General features: G+C 43.4%; 1 protein-coding gene across 1 annotated transcript in view; it reads right to left on the bottom strand.

Moving 5' to 3' along the window:
• synj1 (synaptojanin 1) overlaps positions 1 to 14,908 on the bottom strand; it is a 39,362-nt gene that overhangs the window by 3,449 nt on the left and 21,005 nt on the right. Inside the window, 18 exon segments of the mRNA XM_036143051.1 lie at positions 543 to 865; positions 2,000 to 2,189; positions 3,325 to 3,371; positions 3,969 to 4,010; positions 5,592 to 5,639; positions 7,131 to 7,178; positions 7,560 to 7,598; positions 7,819 to 7,947; positions 9,434 to 9,478; positions 9,603 to 9,785; positions 10,960 to 11,125; positions 11,209 to 11,287; positions 11,386 to 11,598; positions 11,706 to 11,832; positions 11,951 to 12,107; positions 13,433 to 13,591; positions 13,683 to 13,875; positions 13,961 to 14,101. Of these exon segments, the coding sequence (XP_035998944.1) occupies positions 543 to 865; positions 2,000 to 2,189; positions 3,325 to 3,371; positions 3,969 to 4,010; positions 5,592 to 5,639; positions 7,131 to 7,178; positions 7,560 to 7,598; positions 7,819 to 7,947; positions 9,434 to 9,478; positions 9,603 to 9,785; positions 10,960 to 11,125; positions 11,209 to 11,287; positions 11,386 to 11,598; positions 11,706 to 11,832; positions 11,951 to 12,107; positions 13,433 to 13,591; positions 13,683 to 13,875; positions 13,961 to 14,101 (2,329 nt within the window).

The following is a 14,908-nucleotide window of genomic DNA, read 5'->3' as shown; positions in this document are numbered from 1 at the left end:
CGGCAGCAGAGTGAGACCATACGAAGGACCAGATGAGGGGATATGACGACTAGCTCCTCCTCCATAAAAAAATAAAAACGAAAAATGGAAACCAAATTTTAAAGCCTGGCAATGGACTCAGGCATTTAGATGATAAAGGATAAATAAATAAATCGCAACAGAAGACAAAGGTGAGGGGGGGAGGTGATTACTGCATGTAAGGCATGAGGAGTAATAAGATCAGAGCAGAGGACTGGTGTGTTTTGGAGGATGAGACAAAGAGGTGGTTTGATATAAAGTACCTTTCACCCTGATGGCTTCTCCGGCTTGTGAGAGAGAGACAAATGCATCAGAGGGACAAGAGCAGGAAGAAAGACACACAACTAAGCTCATCTAAAAGACGCAGAAAAAGATTTCGCCTCATTGCTGCTGCTGATTCTCAAACGCATGACTGAATTCATAAATCTGGGCATACATCTATAAAACAGAGATCAGTGATACAATCATAACTGGTTGACTTGCTGAGACTCCGGCAGTCGACCCGATACAAAGCTGGCACCAACCTGTGCGGCCGGGGCGGAGTCCGACTTGGCAGCGGCTTCGGGGGGCAGAGCGTGAGAGGAGCGGGAGCGGGGCGGAGGCTTGGGGGAGGCCAGGCTCTGCTGAGGCCCGGGCGAAGCGGCGGTGGGGGTGGCCGCCGGCGGCGGGGTGCCTGCGGACGGCGGGGCGGCTTGTTGCGGCTGCATCGGAGCGGGGAGCGTGGGCTGCATCGGCGGCGGCAGCTGGGACTGAGCCGGCGGGGGGGCTGGCTGAGGCTGCATGGGCGACTGCATGGGAGACTGGGCATGGGGTCTGGCTGTGGGAGGTGGTCCTGATGGTGGAGGACCTGAGGGAAACAGGAGAAGAGAGGTGAGGCTCAGAGCATCCATCCTGTAGAAGAAGAAGAAATCTTTATGCATTGCTGCAGTCGCACATTCCAACAAAGTTTGAATTTAACTCAGGGAGCAGAGGGCAGTCTGTGGACTTTGAACGCCACCCGTACCCAAAACTGTGAGGTTCTTATAGGGCTGGACAATAGTTCAATATCAATAAATATCGATCAATAGACGTATATCGATGATAGAAAAAAAGGGTCAATAAAAAGTTCAATAGAAGAAAAGTTTTCCTTCCTTTTGCATTCCAGTCATATAGGTTAATACTACAGTCGTTACATTTTTCCGACCAATCACAATCAGACCCAGACTCGAAGAGTTCAGAGAGCACAGGTTATTATTATTATTATTTAAAACTTGCAGTTTTGGTAAAAAGTTGGTTTACTAAAGAGTTGAGTTTGAATTCAGTGTTTGTGTGTTCTGTATTTAAAAATAGGTCGCTAAGGTGTACCATAAAATGGCCAGGGCTGCACTTAAAATATATGTTTTGAATTTGTTGATAATTATCGATATCGACCAGTACGATTTCTATTTTATCGATATGTGTTTTTTTCTATATATCGTCCAGCCCTAGGTTCTTGACTGAATTACGGGAACATGGCTTAATGGTGAATTGTGTATTCTTTCTGTCCAGCCTCTTCCTGAAATAATCTGCTGCAGCCTTTAAGGAGCCTTCCTATTAAACCTGTCATGATTTGAATGTTTAGCCCGCCCGAATAATAATAGGGCTGCCATGACTGTAACACTTTAGTGAATAGTTACTGTATTTTGTTAGTTTTAAACTACTGATTTAATGACTGTAATATAAATTAAAGTGCTCGGTTTCACAATCTAAAACCCACCGTTATCTAGAAAATAGGGCACATAATGATAAACATTTATTCTTTTATTCAAACCTAGACATAAATCACATTTCTGGTTGCCCATGGCGCTTCTGAACAAAGCAAAAAAGCCGTCATCTTGTTCCTTGTCTTGAATATATTTTCCACTAATATTTACAATCATTACGTTAACTGACAGTGGGACACGGCGTCCTAAGAAAACAAGCTGTGAGGCTTTTTTCCAGGAAACTCTGCTTATGTCTTTACCCAGAGGAAGCTCTGGTGGTTTAACTTGTGCGCTGGGCACAGGCCGCGGGGCTCCGGGGTGAGTGTCCGGGGTGGGCCGAGGGGCCCCGGGATGCACGTCGGGAATGGGCCGTGGCGCCCCCGGGTGGGACGGAGGTTGTGGGCGGGACTGAGGAGGCATGCTGATCACTCCAGCTCGAGGAGGAATGTTCTGGAAATGGAGAAGAACGTCACAGCAATGAAACAGCCGGACATTTGCTCAGCCAATGCTAGAAGCTGAACGGAGGAGCTGGAAAAGTAGCTTCAGACCCGAGGAATAAGCAAAAGAAAATCCAAATAGCGGAAAGAAAAGTCGTAATTTGTGAAGAAGATCAAAGGTTGAAGAAATCACCTCTATAAAAAAAAAATATGTTTTACTAAAAAGAAAAACAAAAGCATGACTTCTTTGGCATAAATTAGCTTAACAAAGAAAAAAGGACTTCAAGTCATGTTAAAATAATTAAAATAAAATTAAAATCTGAAATCAAAGTAGTAATTGTCTTCCCCATATGAGAGTAAAGGTAATAACCAGAGTAAAAGTTAAGGACTTGTAGTTCTAGCGCTAAGCTAAAAGGCGGCGATGAAGAGGAGATTGTTAAAAAACTGTCAGGCTGCCGTCGGAAAAAAAAGTTAAATCTAAGGCAAACTGTTTGATTTTACAGTCAAACCCATTGCTTCTGTTGTCCACATGAGTTTGACCCCCTTTAAAGGAACACAGAAATGTGGCTTTTATTTTGAAGGGTCCAAAATGTGGACACAGCATCATGTTCCTTGTAACTTCAATTTGGGGTCAGTGGAGAAGTGGGTGGTACGTTCTTCCTTCTGATTCCCTAAGACGCTGTTATCTGATAGTTACTCTATTTATAAAGGGGGCCAATTTCCCTAAATTTAGCAAAAGACAGAAAATAAAGTTGGTTTATCAGCAGAGTGGCGGATGTCAACCAATTTAGGCACGAGCGAATTTATGAAACCTAAACTGAGCTTTTATTCCGAGAGGCTGAAGGATTTGTTAAAAGCACAATCCCTTGCAAACCATTTAAAGACGAAACGGCGCTTTTAACCAGTTAGCCATCAAATAACGATTTTAAGTAAATTCAAGTGGATAAATGATTAAAAAAGTTAATGTATATGTAAAGAAGCCAGATGTTATTATGTTTGAATGGCTGAACGAAAGTAGTTATAGGCCAAAAAAAGAGAAAAAAAAACAAGGAACGTGTAGATATAAAGCATTCACACTATGGTGGATGCTTTAAAGGATTCCCAGAAAAAGAAAGGGTATTTGTTCTAAATGCTGGTTGATAACTCACTGGTCGGGAAGCTCCTCCTGGCGCTGGTGGTCCTGCCTGGCCTCGACCTGACAACATTAAAACAGACGAGCCGACACAACATTAGTTAAGCGTTAACACGGAGGTTTGCTCCCGCTCAGGAGATCTGTACAGAAAGGCGAGTGTGGAGACGCACGACAAAGACCATTTTCTCCCCTTTAATAACACAATAATAACACCAAATCACAGTCAAAGGTTTTAATTTGTCCAACATAAGGCCATATTCTACGGCTGACTCCATTATCCGAGATGACTCCAGGAGGTGACTCCTCTCTCCTTTCACTTCTCCCTCACCGAGACCCTCTTTAGAACCTCCAAACATTTTTCCCACACCACTTGAATGTCTCCTCCTGTGTTGTTCCACAATGTGTGCCGTCCCCCGACCGTAAGCCAACCCCGCCGGCCACACAGCCCCTTACTATATCCTCCGCCTCAGGACCGGCACATTGTGTGTCGGCACACTAGTAACGCGAAAAAAAGGATTGTGGCGGGGAGCGAGAGGTGTAATCTCACCACATTGTGCCGGCTACAAATGAAACGTCACACAAAGACACCGGGACCGTCCTCGCCGGACACCTTCATGCTTTTTTTTTTACCGCGGCTGTGTCGTGCGTAGGGGCACTCACCTGCAGCGGCGTCTGGCCGGGGAAGGGCGGGGCTTTTTGGTCCTTTGCAGCACAAAGGAAACCAGATCAGATTGCTGTTACACACAAGAGCGGCTCACTAGTCACCAGACGCAGCTTTTGACCAAAGGAAGGAAAAAAAAAAAAAAAAAAAAAAAAACGTTCGCTAGAAGCGCTAAGAAAAAGCATGGGATGGGCAATACTGCAGCAAAGCAGTGAAGCTTGAGGGGATGAAAGCTGGATAATCTGTCCGTCTGAGGAGGATTTTTCCCCACTTCCCATCATAATCATCCGCCTCAAAGACCGAGGCCTCTTCACTGAACCCGCATCATCCCCTCAGCTACAACTACACCGTCCTCTAGGGCAAAAATACGCATCTAAAGAGAGATTTGCACATAAAGCTCCGTGTCAATAAATGAAATTAAAAAAAGACCACCAATATCACCATATTACATAAGAACAATTAAAATGTTTTTTTTTTCAACGCAGCTATATTATTACGTGGTCATCTCATATCATACACCATCATGGGCAAGGCTACTAGGTAAACACATTTTATGGGGATGCTAACGTTGTTCTCCAACAAATTATTAACAAAACTACCAGTGACTGCTGTAGTGATCACCCAGCCCAGGCCAACGACGCCACAGGCAACGATGCAGACAAGCCGAAGGCCGCTATTAAACCCACCAGAGCTTCCTGAACACCACGGCAGAGAAACAGGCTGACTGCTTCCATGTTGTGCAGCATAATGCAGGAATTGCTTGTTTTGTCTCTGGTTGTGTCTCTGCTCTGTCTTCTCTAACCCCAGTCGGTCAGAGCAGATGACCGTTCACACTGAGCCTGGTTCTGCTGGAGGTTTTCCTTCCTGCTAATGGGTGGTTTTTCTTTCCACTGTCGCTTCATGCATGCTCAGTATGAGGGATTGCTGCAAACCCATGGACAATGCAGACACTGTCACTGTGGCTCTGCGCTTTCAGGAGGAGTGAATGCCGCTTGTCAAGACTTGATGCAATCTACTCGGTTTCCTTAGATAGGAAACTTTTTGACCTAATCTGTATAATTTGATTGAATTTGACTTTAGAAAGTGCCGTAAGACGACGTGTATCATGAATTGGCACTATATAAATAAAGTAAAATAAAATTTAATTGCATTTATACAAAAGGAGCTGAATGTTATCTTTTCACACACTGAGAGCCATAATAATCAAAAGGAATAAATGCAAAATGGGATGTTTCACTTTTTTGTTTTAAATTTTGAACTTTTCAACAATACTTTAATATATAAAGTTGCATCGGTGCACAATCTGCACAATCATGACCGTAGTACCACTAAAAGATATGCATCTGGCAGCTCGGCCGATGGTGCGTTACTCCACTGATGAACATTGACCTCCTTCTATTGCTTGCGGTTCTGTAGTGGTTCATATTTCTGGGTTATCTCACACTCTGCAACAGACTACTAACCACGTCTCAATCACACCTACAAACGAGACTAAAATTACCCACAATGAAGCGGTACAAGTCAGCAGAGGCCATCAATGTCAAACGGGCCTGAGTGACATTGATGACTGGGTCTAAGAGCAGGAGGAGATAGGCGACACCCAAAAACCCCTGGCTTGTTACCTTCACTGCCTCTCCTACCGAACAGTGGGCTGGGACATTTGCCCCAGTCTTAAGAGAGGGAAAAACAACATTTGTTCTTTTAGAATAATCAAAATATCCACAGGAAAAATAAAGATTAGTCAGTTTTAATGTAAAACCTAGGGCTGGGCGATAAATCCATTTAATTGATTCATTTAAATGTACAATATTTTAAGATTGAATTTTTGGACAATCAGGATTTTATTTCTCCATGCAGAAAACCATGCTATGCTGAATATATGTTTAGAAAAATATATTGTAAAGAGGAAACATTTTTTTACTATAATATGAAGAATTTTAATGTATTAATTTTATTTTTTTTAAGTTAGTGTGAAGTTACACAAGTGAGGTAAAGTCTGTCTTAGCTCATTGTGTTAAACCACGAGGAGTAATTTAGTTATATTCACATTGTTTACAACGGATGGGCCGCCATCTTGTTTTATCAGCATTTTTCACAGCTTGTATTTAGTTGCACTTTGAATTTTAGTCAACTCCAAGACAAAACGCTTGACATATAAGTTTAAAAAAAAATTATTTCTTTAATTTCCGTTTGTGAAACAAAAAGGAGTTAAAAAAAAGAAAGAAAATCAATTAATTGGATTTGGCATAATAAAATTGGAGATTTTATTCTTAAGCCATATCGCCCAGCCCTAGTAAAATCTAAAACATAAATCACAAATTCATCTACCAGTAAAACTAAATAAAATTACATGTAAGAATGTCTGTACCAAACCCTCGTCAGATAAAAAGCAATGACATGATGATCATCGAGGCAGATGAGCGTTCACACTGAGCCCGGTTCTGCTGGAGGGTTTTCCTCCCTGTTAAAGGGAAGTTTTCCTCTCCACTGTCGCTTCATGCATGCTCAGTATGAGGGATTGCTGCAAAGCCATGGACAATGCAGACACTCTCATTGTGGCTCTACGCTCTTTCAGGATGAGTGAATGATGCTTAAGACTTGATGCAATCTACTGGGTTTCCTTAGATAGGAAACTTTTTGACCAATCTGTATAATCTGATTGAATTTGACTTTGGAAAGTGCCTTGAGATGACATGTATCATGAATTGGCGCTATATAAATAAAATAAAATTTAATTGAATTTATACAAAAGGAGCTGAATGTTATCTTCTCACACACTGAGAGCCATAATAATCAAAAGAAATAAATGCAAAATGAGATGTTTCACTTTTTGATTTGAATTTTGAACTTTTCAACAATATTTTAATTTATAGCGCTGCATAGGTGCACTATCTGCACAATCATGACCGTAGCACCACTAAAAGATATGCATCTGGCAGCTCGGCCGATGGTGCGTTACTCAACTGATGAACTGATCTTGCACTCTGCAACAGACTACTAACCACGTCTCAATCACACCTACAAACGAGACTAAAATTACCCACAATGAAGCGGTAAAAGTCAGCAGAGGCCATCAATGTCAAATTGGCCTGAGGTACATGGATGACTGGAACTAAGACCAGGAGGAGATAGGAGACACCCAAAAACACCTAACTTATTACCTTCACTGAATCTCCTACCGAACAGTGGGCTGGGACATTTGCCCCAGTCTTAAGAGAGGGAAAAACAACATTTGTTCTTTTAGAACAATCAAGATATTAGAGAAACAGCATGCGAAGATGTAAATAATAAAACACACTATTATTTTACAGACTATCAAACAAAATCACAGATAAGGGGAGGAATTAGTCAAACGTTTAGAACGATGGGTTAAACCGTCAAGTCCGACACTGGATTCTATCTCTATTCACACAAACGCTGTACAAGAGACACAACCTTCCTTACTTGCAGTAAACACATCAGTGGGACATCTTTATCATTTGACTCCGAGACTGAATCAGCACTCATTGAATGTGCTTGCCTGTGCATAGCTCTAATGAAAAGCAGCCACAGCAGCATTTAAACGTATCGTTCTGTAACCTTAACTTTACCTGCAGAGTCCTTTCTAACTGGCTGAGGGCTCATGCCAGCTTCAGGGGTTTGGCAAAGCAGTGGGATAAAAAAAAAAAAAAAATGACAAGTTACCATCCGCCCCAAAGATCTCTGTACAGCACCGTAGCTCAAAGTCATCTGTCCACACTTCCCCGGTAGGATTTTATGTTGATACTCTAACTTAAGTTGGGCTAACTTGATAACACCAGTAATGCTTTTTAATCATCTATTACAACAAAAAGGCCGAGAGGACGGTACCTGAAGGCGGCGGTGGGCGCTGAGGCGGCGCTGGTCTGGCTGGAGGAGCATTGGGCCGAGGTGGAGGAGGTCGTTTGGGCTCCAGGCCGGGACCTGTGGGAGCACCAGGCTGGAAGTCTACAGGCGGCCCTTGAAGAAAAAAGTGCAGAGGGCCTTAATATATTTCATAAAGTGTGTCCAGTTTAACTGATAAACTAGTATGGCATAGAATCGTTTCTGATTTGTTTATTCCACAAGTTGCTTACAGTGTGCGGAAACGCACAACTACGGGTTCTACAACATCACATAGAAATCTAATTTCTGAAGAAACCCTTTATGCTGATCTTGGACTGCACAGCCACATTAGACAGCAGCAGGAAAAGTCGGCCGTCCGTCACTGCAGGGACGTTAAAACACCGTCTGGAAAGCAACAGGAATGCATCGCTCTCCCTTAATGTGCATCGCCGCAACGTTGTGGACGCGCAGCTAAACGGTGAGATGGTGTTGCTTCGTTGTCTTGGTGCCAGCATCTCTAGATGCTTGGTGGTGCCTGGAGGAGTTCAGGACCAACAGTGCTAGACGATGCGTGGTGTTTGGCCTAAGTGCACCAGGGTGGGATGGTCCACAGAATTTGAACGTGCTCTCACTGAAGCTGGCCTTGTGTCAAGGCTACGAATTAACAAGCTCCTCAGTGTGCCATAGAGCCTAAGTTATGATGATGCTAGGTGCAAGGCCTGCTACATCTTGGGTTGTAACAAGAAAGATCTTACCAACAAGCTGAATCAAACAATCCACGCTCAGCATAAAACGACCAACGACAAGAACAAAAGCACCATGTTCGCCCCCCCCATCACGTGTTAAACAGGGCTCCAAGCTGGAAGCACCCACACCTCCAAATTGCTCATACAGGGAGGATGTGGAAACACAAGGAAACTGTGAGGTTTTCAGACTGCGGTTTAAATGCTAAATGTGTTTATCCCTCAGAAAGAGCAGCCCTGGCATTGTATTGACCTATGAGGACAGAGGAGGAGAATAAGGAGTACAAGAAAAGAAAGAAGCCAGAGCAGCAGGTTATTGGGTTGATAACACAACAATACAACAGTTTCAGTGCAACTTATACAAGCATGCATCCTTTCATGCTGCTGTTAAGATGATTAAAGTATTAAGGGTGTTTGGTTCTCCACGGCGACGTGGAAGACGGAGGTTCAGAAACATTTTATGAGTAACATTTTCCAGATTGCAAGTAGCAGTGTGGTGTAATAGCCGGGAACCTGAGTTAGCGAACACTAACAGCGTAGAAGCATGATTGTCTTCGTATGGTTCTCCGCATCTTCCACAATAAGGTGATGTTTAAACATCCTTGGAGATCCTGGACACTGTAGGCTAGTCTTAATCCAGGGTGAAGACCTCTAACGCAAAAGTCACACAGAACCACGACTTGGTGCAGATTTGTATAAACATTCCCCCATGGTTTAAAGTTAATAACTCAGGTAAACTCCAGATTTAATCAAAGAAAAGCAAAATGTGCACAGCACGCATCCACATCACACAACAAAATGTGCCTGAGAGGGAAACGCTATTCTAAAGCAGACAAGTGGGAAAACAACACAGATGGCACCATCACTCATCTCATTACCTGCCGATCCTCTCCTCTGTGACGACGGGCTTAAATCTGCTTCCACTTATTACAAACACAACGAAATCACAGTTTACATTCCGCCCGATGGAGACTAAAAAAACTGGGCAGGCGGTTTCAGGAACATGACTGTAGCTGTGTGATTTCCTACGCCTCGCGACGTAGTTACCTTGCGACGGCCGGGGGGGTTGTTGTCCACGACTTGGTCTGTTGGGAGCAGCGGGCTCTCCGTGAGTGGGAGAGGGACACGGACTGCCGCGGGGGGACGGCAGCGGGGAAGAGCCGGGGGCAGAGCCTGCTCCCGGCTGCAGGTGCTGGGGAAGGATGTCCTCCACCTCGTCGTCCACATCGCCTGCAGCAGCCGACAAGAATGGAAAAAAACATACATGGTTAGAAAACCTCTACAAACATTAACACTGTATAGGTACTACCGGATTTATCAGACTATAAGTCACACTTTTTTTTCATAGTTTGACTGATCCTTATAGTCAGGTCAACTTATATATCAAATTTAAATGGTAAATCATACTGACCAGAGTGAATCAAGGAGTAAACATTACCGTCTACAGCCACAAGAGGGTTCGCTAGGCTTGCTCCTGTACCACTTAAAAATTTATTGAAACATTAACTTGTAGACAACACCTTTCTATGTTCTTTCACTGTTTCAGTTTGCATTCATGCAGGGGAGCGTTGCGTGGTGCAGCTCGAAGAACCCAGACCACAACAGAACCCTGTTATTGGGCTGTCTGTGAAGCTAATAACAGCTAGCGCTAGCTTAACGGTCTGATGTCCAGGCAGTTTACAACTTTGTTGATGCACGTGAGCTTTATGTTGCTCTGAAACATCTGTGTCGTACTGTTAGCTTAGCATGTAGCTCACGGTCTAACTTAGGCGTAATTTTGACAACTTTCAGCGTAACGGGCCGGTACGCCAGGTACGCAAAGGGCCAGGTATATTCCATGTTATCCAGCCGATTAGGCATGTATATGTGTAATTTAATAAATTGGTTTACCAGATTAAATGTCAGTTTTTAGTCTGGGACTATGTGATATAAATGTCTAAATAAATGCGTATATTCCAGTGTCCTTCAGCAGAAGATTCCTCTTACCCAGATGCACCACAGAGCGCCACAGGAAATCATTCCTGCCTGTGGTCATAAATCTTTACAACGGCTCCCTCATGGTTTCACCCCCCCCCCTCTGTAATTGACATTTATTCATTCTTTGCACTGTTCTTGCACAAGTCACTATCACTTAATTTGTATATATATATATATATATATATATATATATATATATATATATATATATATATATATATATATATATATAAAATATATATAAAAATGTTTGTATATCTGAATATCTGGAGCGTGTAAGAAAAGCAATTTCCCTCTGGGATTATTAAAGTATGTCTGATTCTGATATGTTTTCGTCCTCTTTATAATGCATTTTTTTTGTTACGCGACTTATATTCCGGAGCGATTTATAGTCCAAAAAATACGGTATCTGTCGGCAACTCCTGACCTTCCATGTCATAATCTTCATCACCCACGTCCACATCCTCGGCAAGCAAGGTGGAGCTGGCTGAAGTGGGAATGCTGCCGCAGATCCTCTCCACACTCATCTCATCCTCCAGACTCTTGATCCATCCCGGGCTCCTCAGGCGGATGTCAATCATCTTCTCAAGGACCTGTGATACGGACCGGCAGGGCGAGCGGGCTTGAAACAGTCCAGAACATATCACTGTAACGAATTAAAGGAGCGGCGACTTACGGTGGAACCACTGAGAGAGAGAGCAGCCAGGGCGGAGTAACCTTCCAAGAAGGTCACCCACATCTTCTCCTCGACAAACCTACGTTACAAAAAAAAAAAAAAAGCACACGGTTAGCCGGGAATGAGAGGCTGACGGCGGCACGCAGCGAGATCTCCGTGTTGGCGTTTTAAGCTCACCTGATGAGGATGACCTCTCCAAAATTAGCAAACTTATCAAGCAGCTCGTCTATGAGTTCATCGCTAAAATAGTCATCGGGCCCCGAGGAGCAGAGGGACACCAAGACGGTGCCATCTGGAGGCCCCTGCTGGGCAATGACTTCTTTGTAGACCTGGTGTCGTTCCTCGGGGTCCACCTCCAGGATGTCCACATCTATTATAGCCACCACAGGCCTATGAAGAGAAACCCAGTCATGATTTACCCGTTTTTAACCACTGCAGTGACCCCAAATGCTGAGTGATTACACTGGTTGTAATTACAGTGATATGAGGATAGTTACCTGTGATCTGAGGTCTTGAGCTCAGCCCTGCCATAGTACTTCAAAGTGCCAGGGCTCCAGGCCAGTTCTGAGTCATCCTCAGCCTCCCCGGATGTAGAAGGTACACCCACGATGTTCATCTCCTCAGCTGTAAAAGAAAAAAAAAAGAAAAAAAAAATGCAGCTAAGATTACAGACTCCAATGTATTTGGATATTTGTTATAGATGAAAAAAAAAGGTCAAGATTTTAGCTGCTCTGCGTCTCACCTGTTCGGTCGAAGTCCCACTTTCTCCTCTTCCAAAGGATGCGGTCGGTCCAGGCTGGTGTGCGGCACTTCTCGCTGGTGTCGTAGTCCTCTGAGAAGAGGTCATACTTGTAGGTGGGGGCGAAATCCAAGTTTCCCTCGATAAAACCGCGAAAGATCTGCAAAGATTTTATGAAGGCAGCATTGAGATTAGGTTTGCCCCCATTGCAGCAGATGGACTCAGCGTTAATGGACAATAAATGCATTGTTTGTTCTGCAACATACACGTTTCTAATGAAAGTATTTGATTATGGAGATAAAACAGCACTATTATTTCAATATAATCTGTACTAGAATATCAGTCAGAATGCGCTGCCTTGATATGATTATTTTGGTAACACTTTATTTGAAGGGGTGTACATAAGACTGACATTATACTGTCATAAACATGACATAACACCTGTTATGAAGATAAATGACTCTTTATGAATGTTTAGGACTGTTGTCATTAATTGTCATTCGGTAAATTATGACACTATTAAAGCAAAGTTGACATCGTTTAAAATGTCTTTGTTATGACAAGCCCTTAATTTAACAAACCCCAAATCAAGCCCTTAATTTAACCTAATCCCAAATCAAGCCCTAAATTAAACCTAATCCCAAATCAAGCCCTAAATTAAACCTAATCCCAAATCAAGCCCTAATTTAACCTAATCCCAAACAAAGACCTTAATTTAACCTAATCCCAAATCAAGCCCTTAATTTAACCTAATCCCAAATTAAGACCTTAATTTAACCTAATCCCAAATCAAGCCCTAAATTAAACCTAATCCCAAATCAAGCCCTAAAGTTAACCTAATCCCAAATCAAGCCCTTAATTTAACCTAATCCCAACCCAAGCCCTAAATTTAACCTAATCCCAAACCAAGCCCTTAATTTAACCTAATCCCAAATCAAGCCCTTAATTTAACAAAACCCCAAGTCAAGCCCAAAATTTGACCTAATCCCAAATCAAGCCCTTAATTTAACCTAATCCCAAATCAAGCCCTAAATTTAACCTAATCCCAAATCAAGCCCTTAATTTAACCTAATCCCAAATCAAGACCTAAATTTAACAAAACCCCAAGTCAAGCCCTTAATTTAACCTAATCCCAAACCAAGACCTAAATTTATCCTAATCCCAAATCAAGCCCTAAATTTAACCTTGTCTCTGTTAATGTCAAGTTGTCATAACAAAGACATTTTAAACAATGTCAACTTTGCTTTAATAGTGTCATAATTTACCGAATGACAATTAATGACAACAGTCCTAAACATTCATAAAGAGTCATTTATGTTCATAACAGGTGTTATGTCATGTTTATGACAGCGTAATGTCAGTCTTATGTACACCCCTTCAAATAATGTGTTACCGATTTTTTAAATTTTTTTTGCCAAATCAAATCCAGTTTCTTTTAAAACTCGATCAACGATACTGATGCGGTCAAAGTGCTAAAGGTCGCACCGTTCCTGCATTTTTCTGTTCCACCAACTGATCGCCAGCTGTCAAAGCCTCCCAGTTCTGCTGCTTGATGAGCTCTTTCACTTCCTCGTTGGGCAGGTTGATTCGGTAGTTAAAGTCCCCGCACCAGAACACGTAATCGTGCGAATACAGCAGACGGCCCTGCAGGAGAGGATAAACGTCGTCTCACAAGGCGGCTTAAAAAAAAAAAAAACGTAAGAAATTTGTGATTCGTGACTTTAACTGGCGCTACCATGGGGAAGCTGAGTCTGCGAGTGATCTCGTTGTAGTCGTCGTTCCTCTCCTTGACCTGCGACTGGCCGGCGGCGAAGTGGGAGCAGACGAAGCAGATGCTGGTGGTGTGGAACAGCAGGCGGATGGCGACGCCTCCCTTGTTGCCGGTGGCCCCGCCCATTCCAGTTTTCACCGTGTCTACAGCGACATCCCTGAAGGGCGAAGACGGAAACACTCAACACTTGTCGTGTAGCCCTGTTTTTTTCGTTCTGGTCGGGGTCTGTGCCGGGGGGTTACCTGATGAAGGGTGCGTGCTGCGGACGGATGAAGACAAACAGGCACACTCCCACCAGCTGCTCGGAGGCCAGCAGCACGTACTTGTGGTCCCTTGAAATGTTTTTCTGGAGCTCGACAGCCCACAGTTTCTGGTTAGTAGTGCTGAGACAAAGAAGAGACGCAGACAGTAGACATTGAAACGAGGATATAAATAACCTGATATCATTATTACTTTTGTTGCGTTTGGCAAAATCCTAAGCTTTAGAGTTCGCTTCCCTTGCAAAGGAATTTACACAGCTTAAACTTTGCACTTTCTTAAAGTACTTTTAGCACTAAATATTTATAGCCCTTTTTTTCGTCTGTTTAGCTGTGACCAGATCCTGTGGGGTAGATCTGCTGATCCACTGCTGTCAGCTACTCCATCTTATAGATTAAACAGCTGGCCCCGTCTCTCTGCCCCGTTTCTCTCCCAGACATAGCTATTGGCTGAGCTTTAGGCTGCCACTAACTGTGCTCTCTCTCTTCCTCTTGACTACAAAACTGGCTCTGAGCCTGTCTGCGTGGCTGTGCTTCTTTCCTAGACAGCCACCTATGGAGCCATTTCCCTCTCCGACAAAGAAATTATCCCTGGATCTGTGCTGCTGGGCTCTTTTTGTGTCTCTGCTTGGTCGAGTCAGAAGGCTGTTCACGCTGAGGCTCGAGGTTTCTTCCTGTTAAAGGGGAGTTTTTCCTCTCCACTGTCGCCACGTGCATGCTCGGTATGAGGGATTGCTGCAAAGGCGACGACACAATGCAGGAGACTGCTCACCGTGGCTATGTGTTCATCTAGGAGGAGTGAATGCTGCTCGTCAATTACTTAATGTAATCTGCTGGGTTTCCTTAGACAGAAAACTTTTTAACCAGTCTGTCTGTATGATCTGACTTTGTAAAGTGCCTTGAGACGACATGTGTTGTGAAATTTCCTTTTAA

Source organism: Fundulus heteroclitus, chromosome 11, assembly GCF_011125445.2.
Source record: "Fundulus heteroclitus isolate FHET01 chromosome 11, MU-UCD_Fhet_4.1, whole genome shotgun sequence".
NCBI lineage: Eukaryota > Metazoa > Chordata > Actinopteri > Cyprinodontiformes > Fundulidae > Fundulus > Fundulus heteroclitus.
Note: the sequence above shows the minus strand (reverse complement) of the source record. Positions and strands in the feature narration are given on the sequence as shown.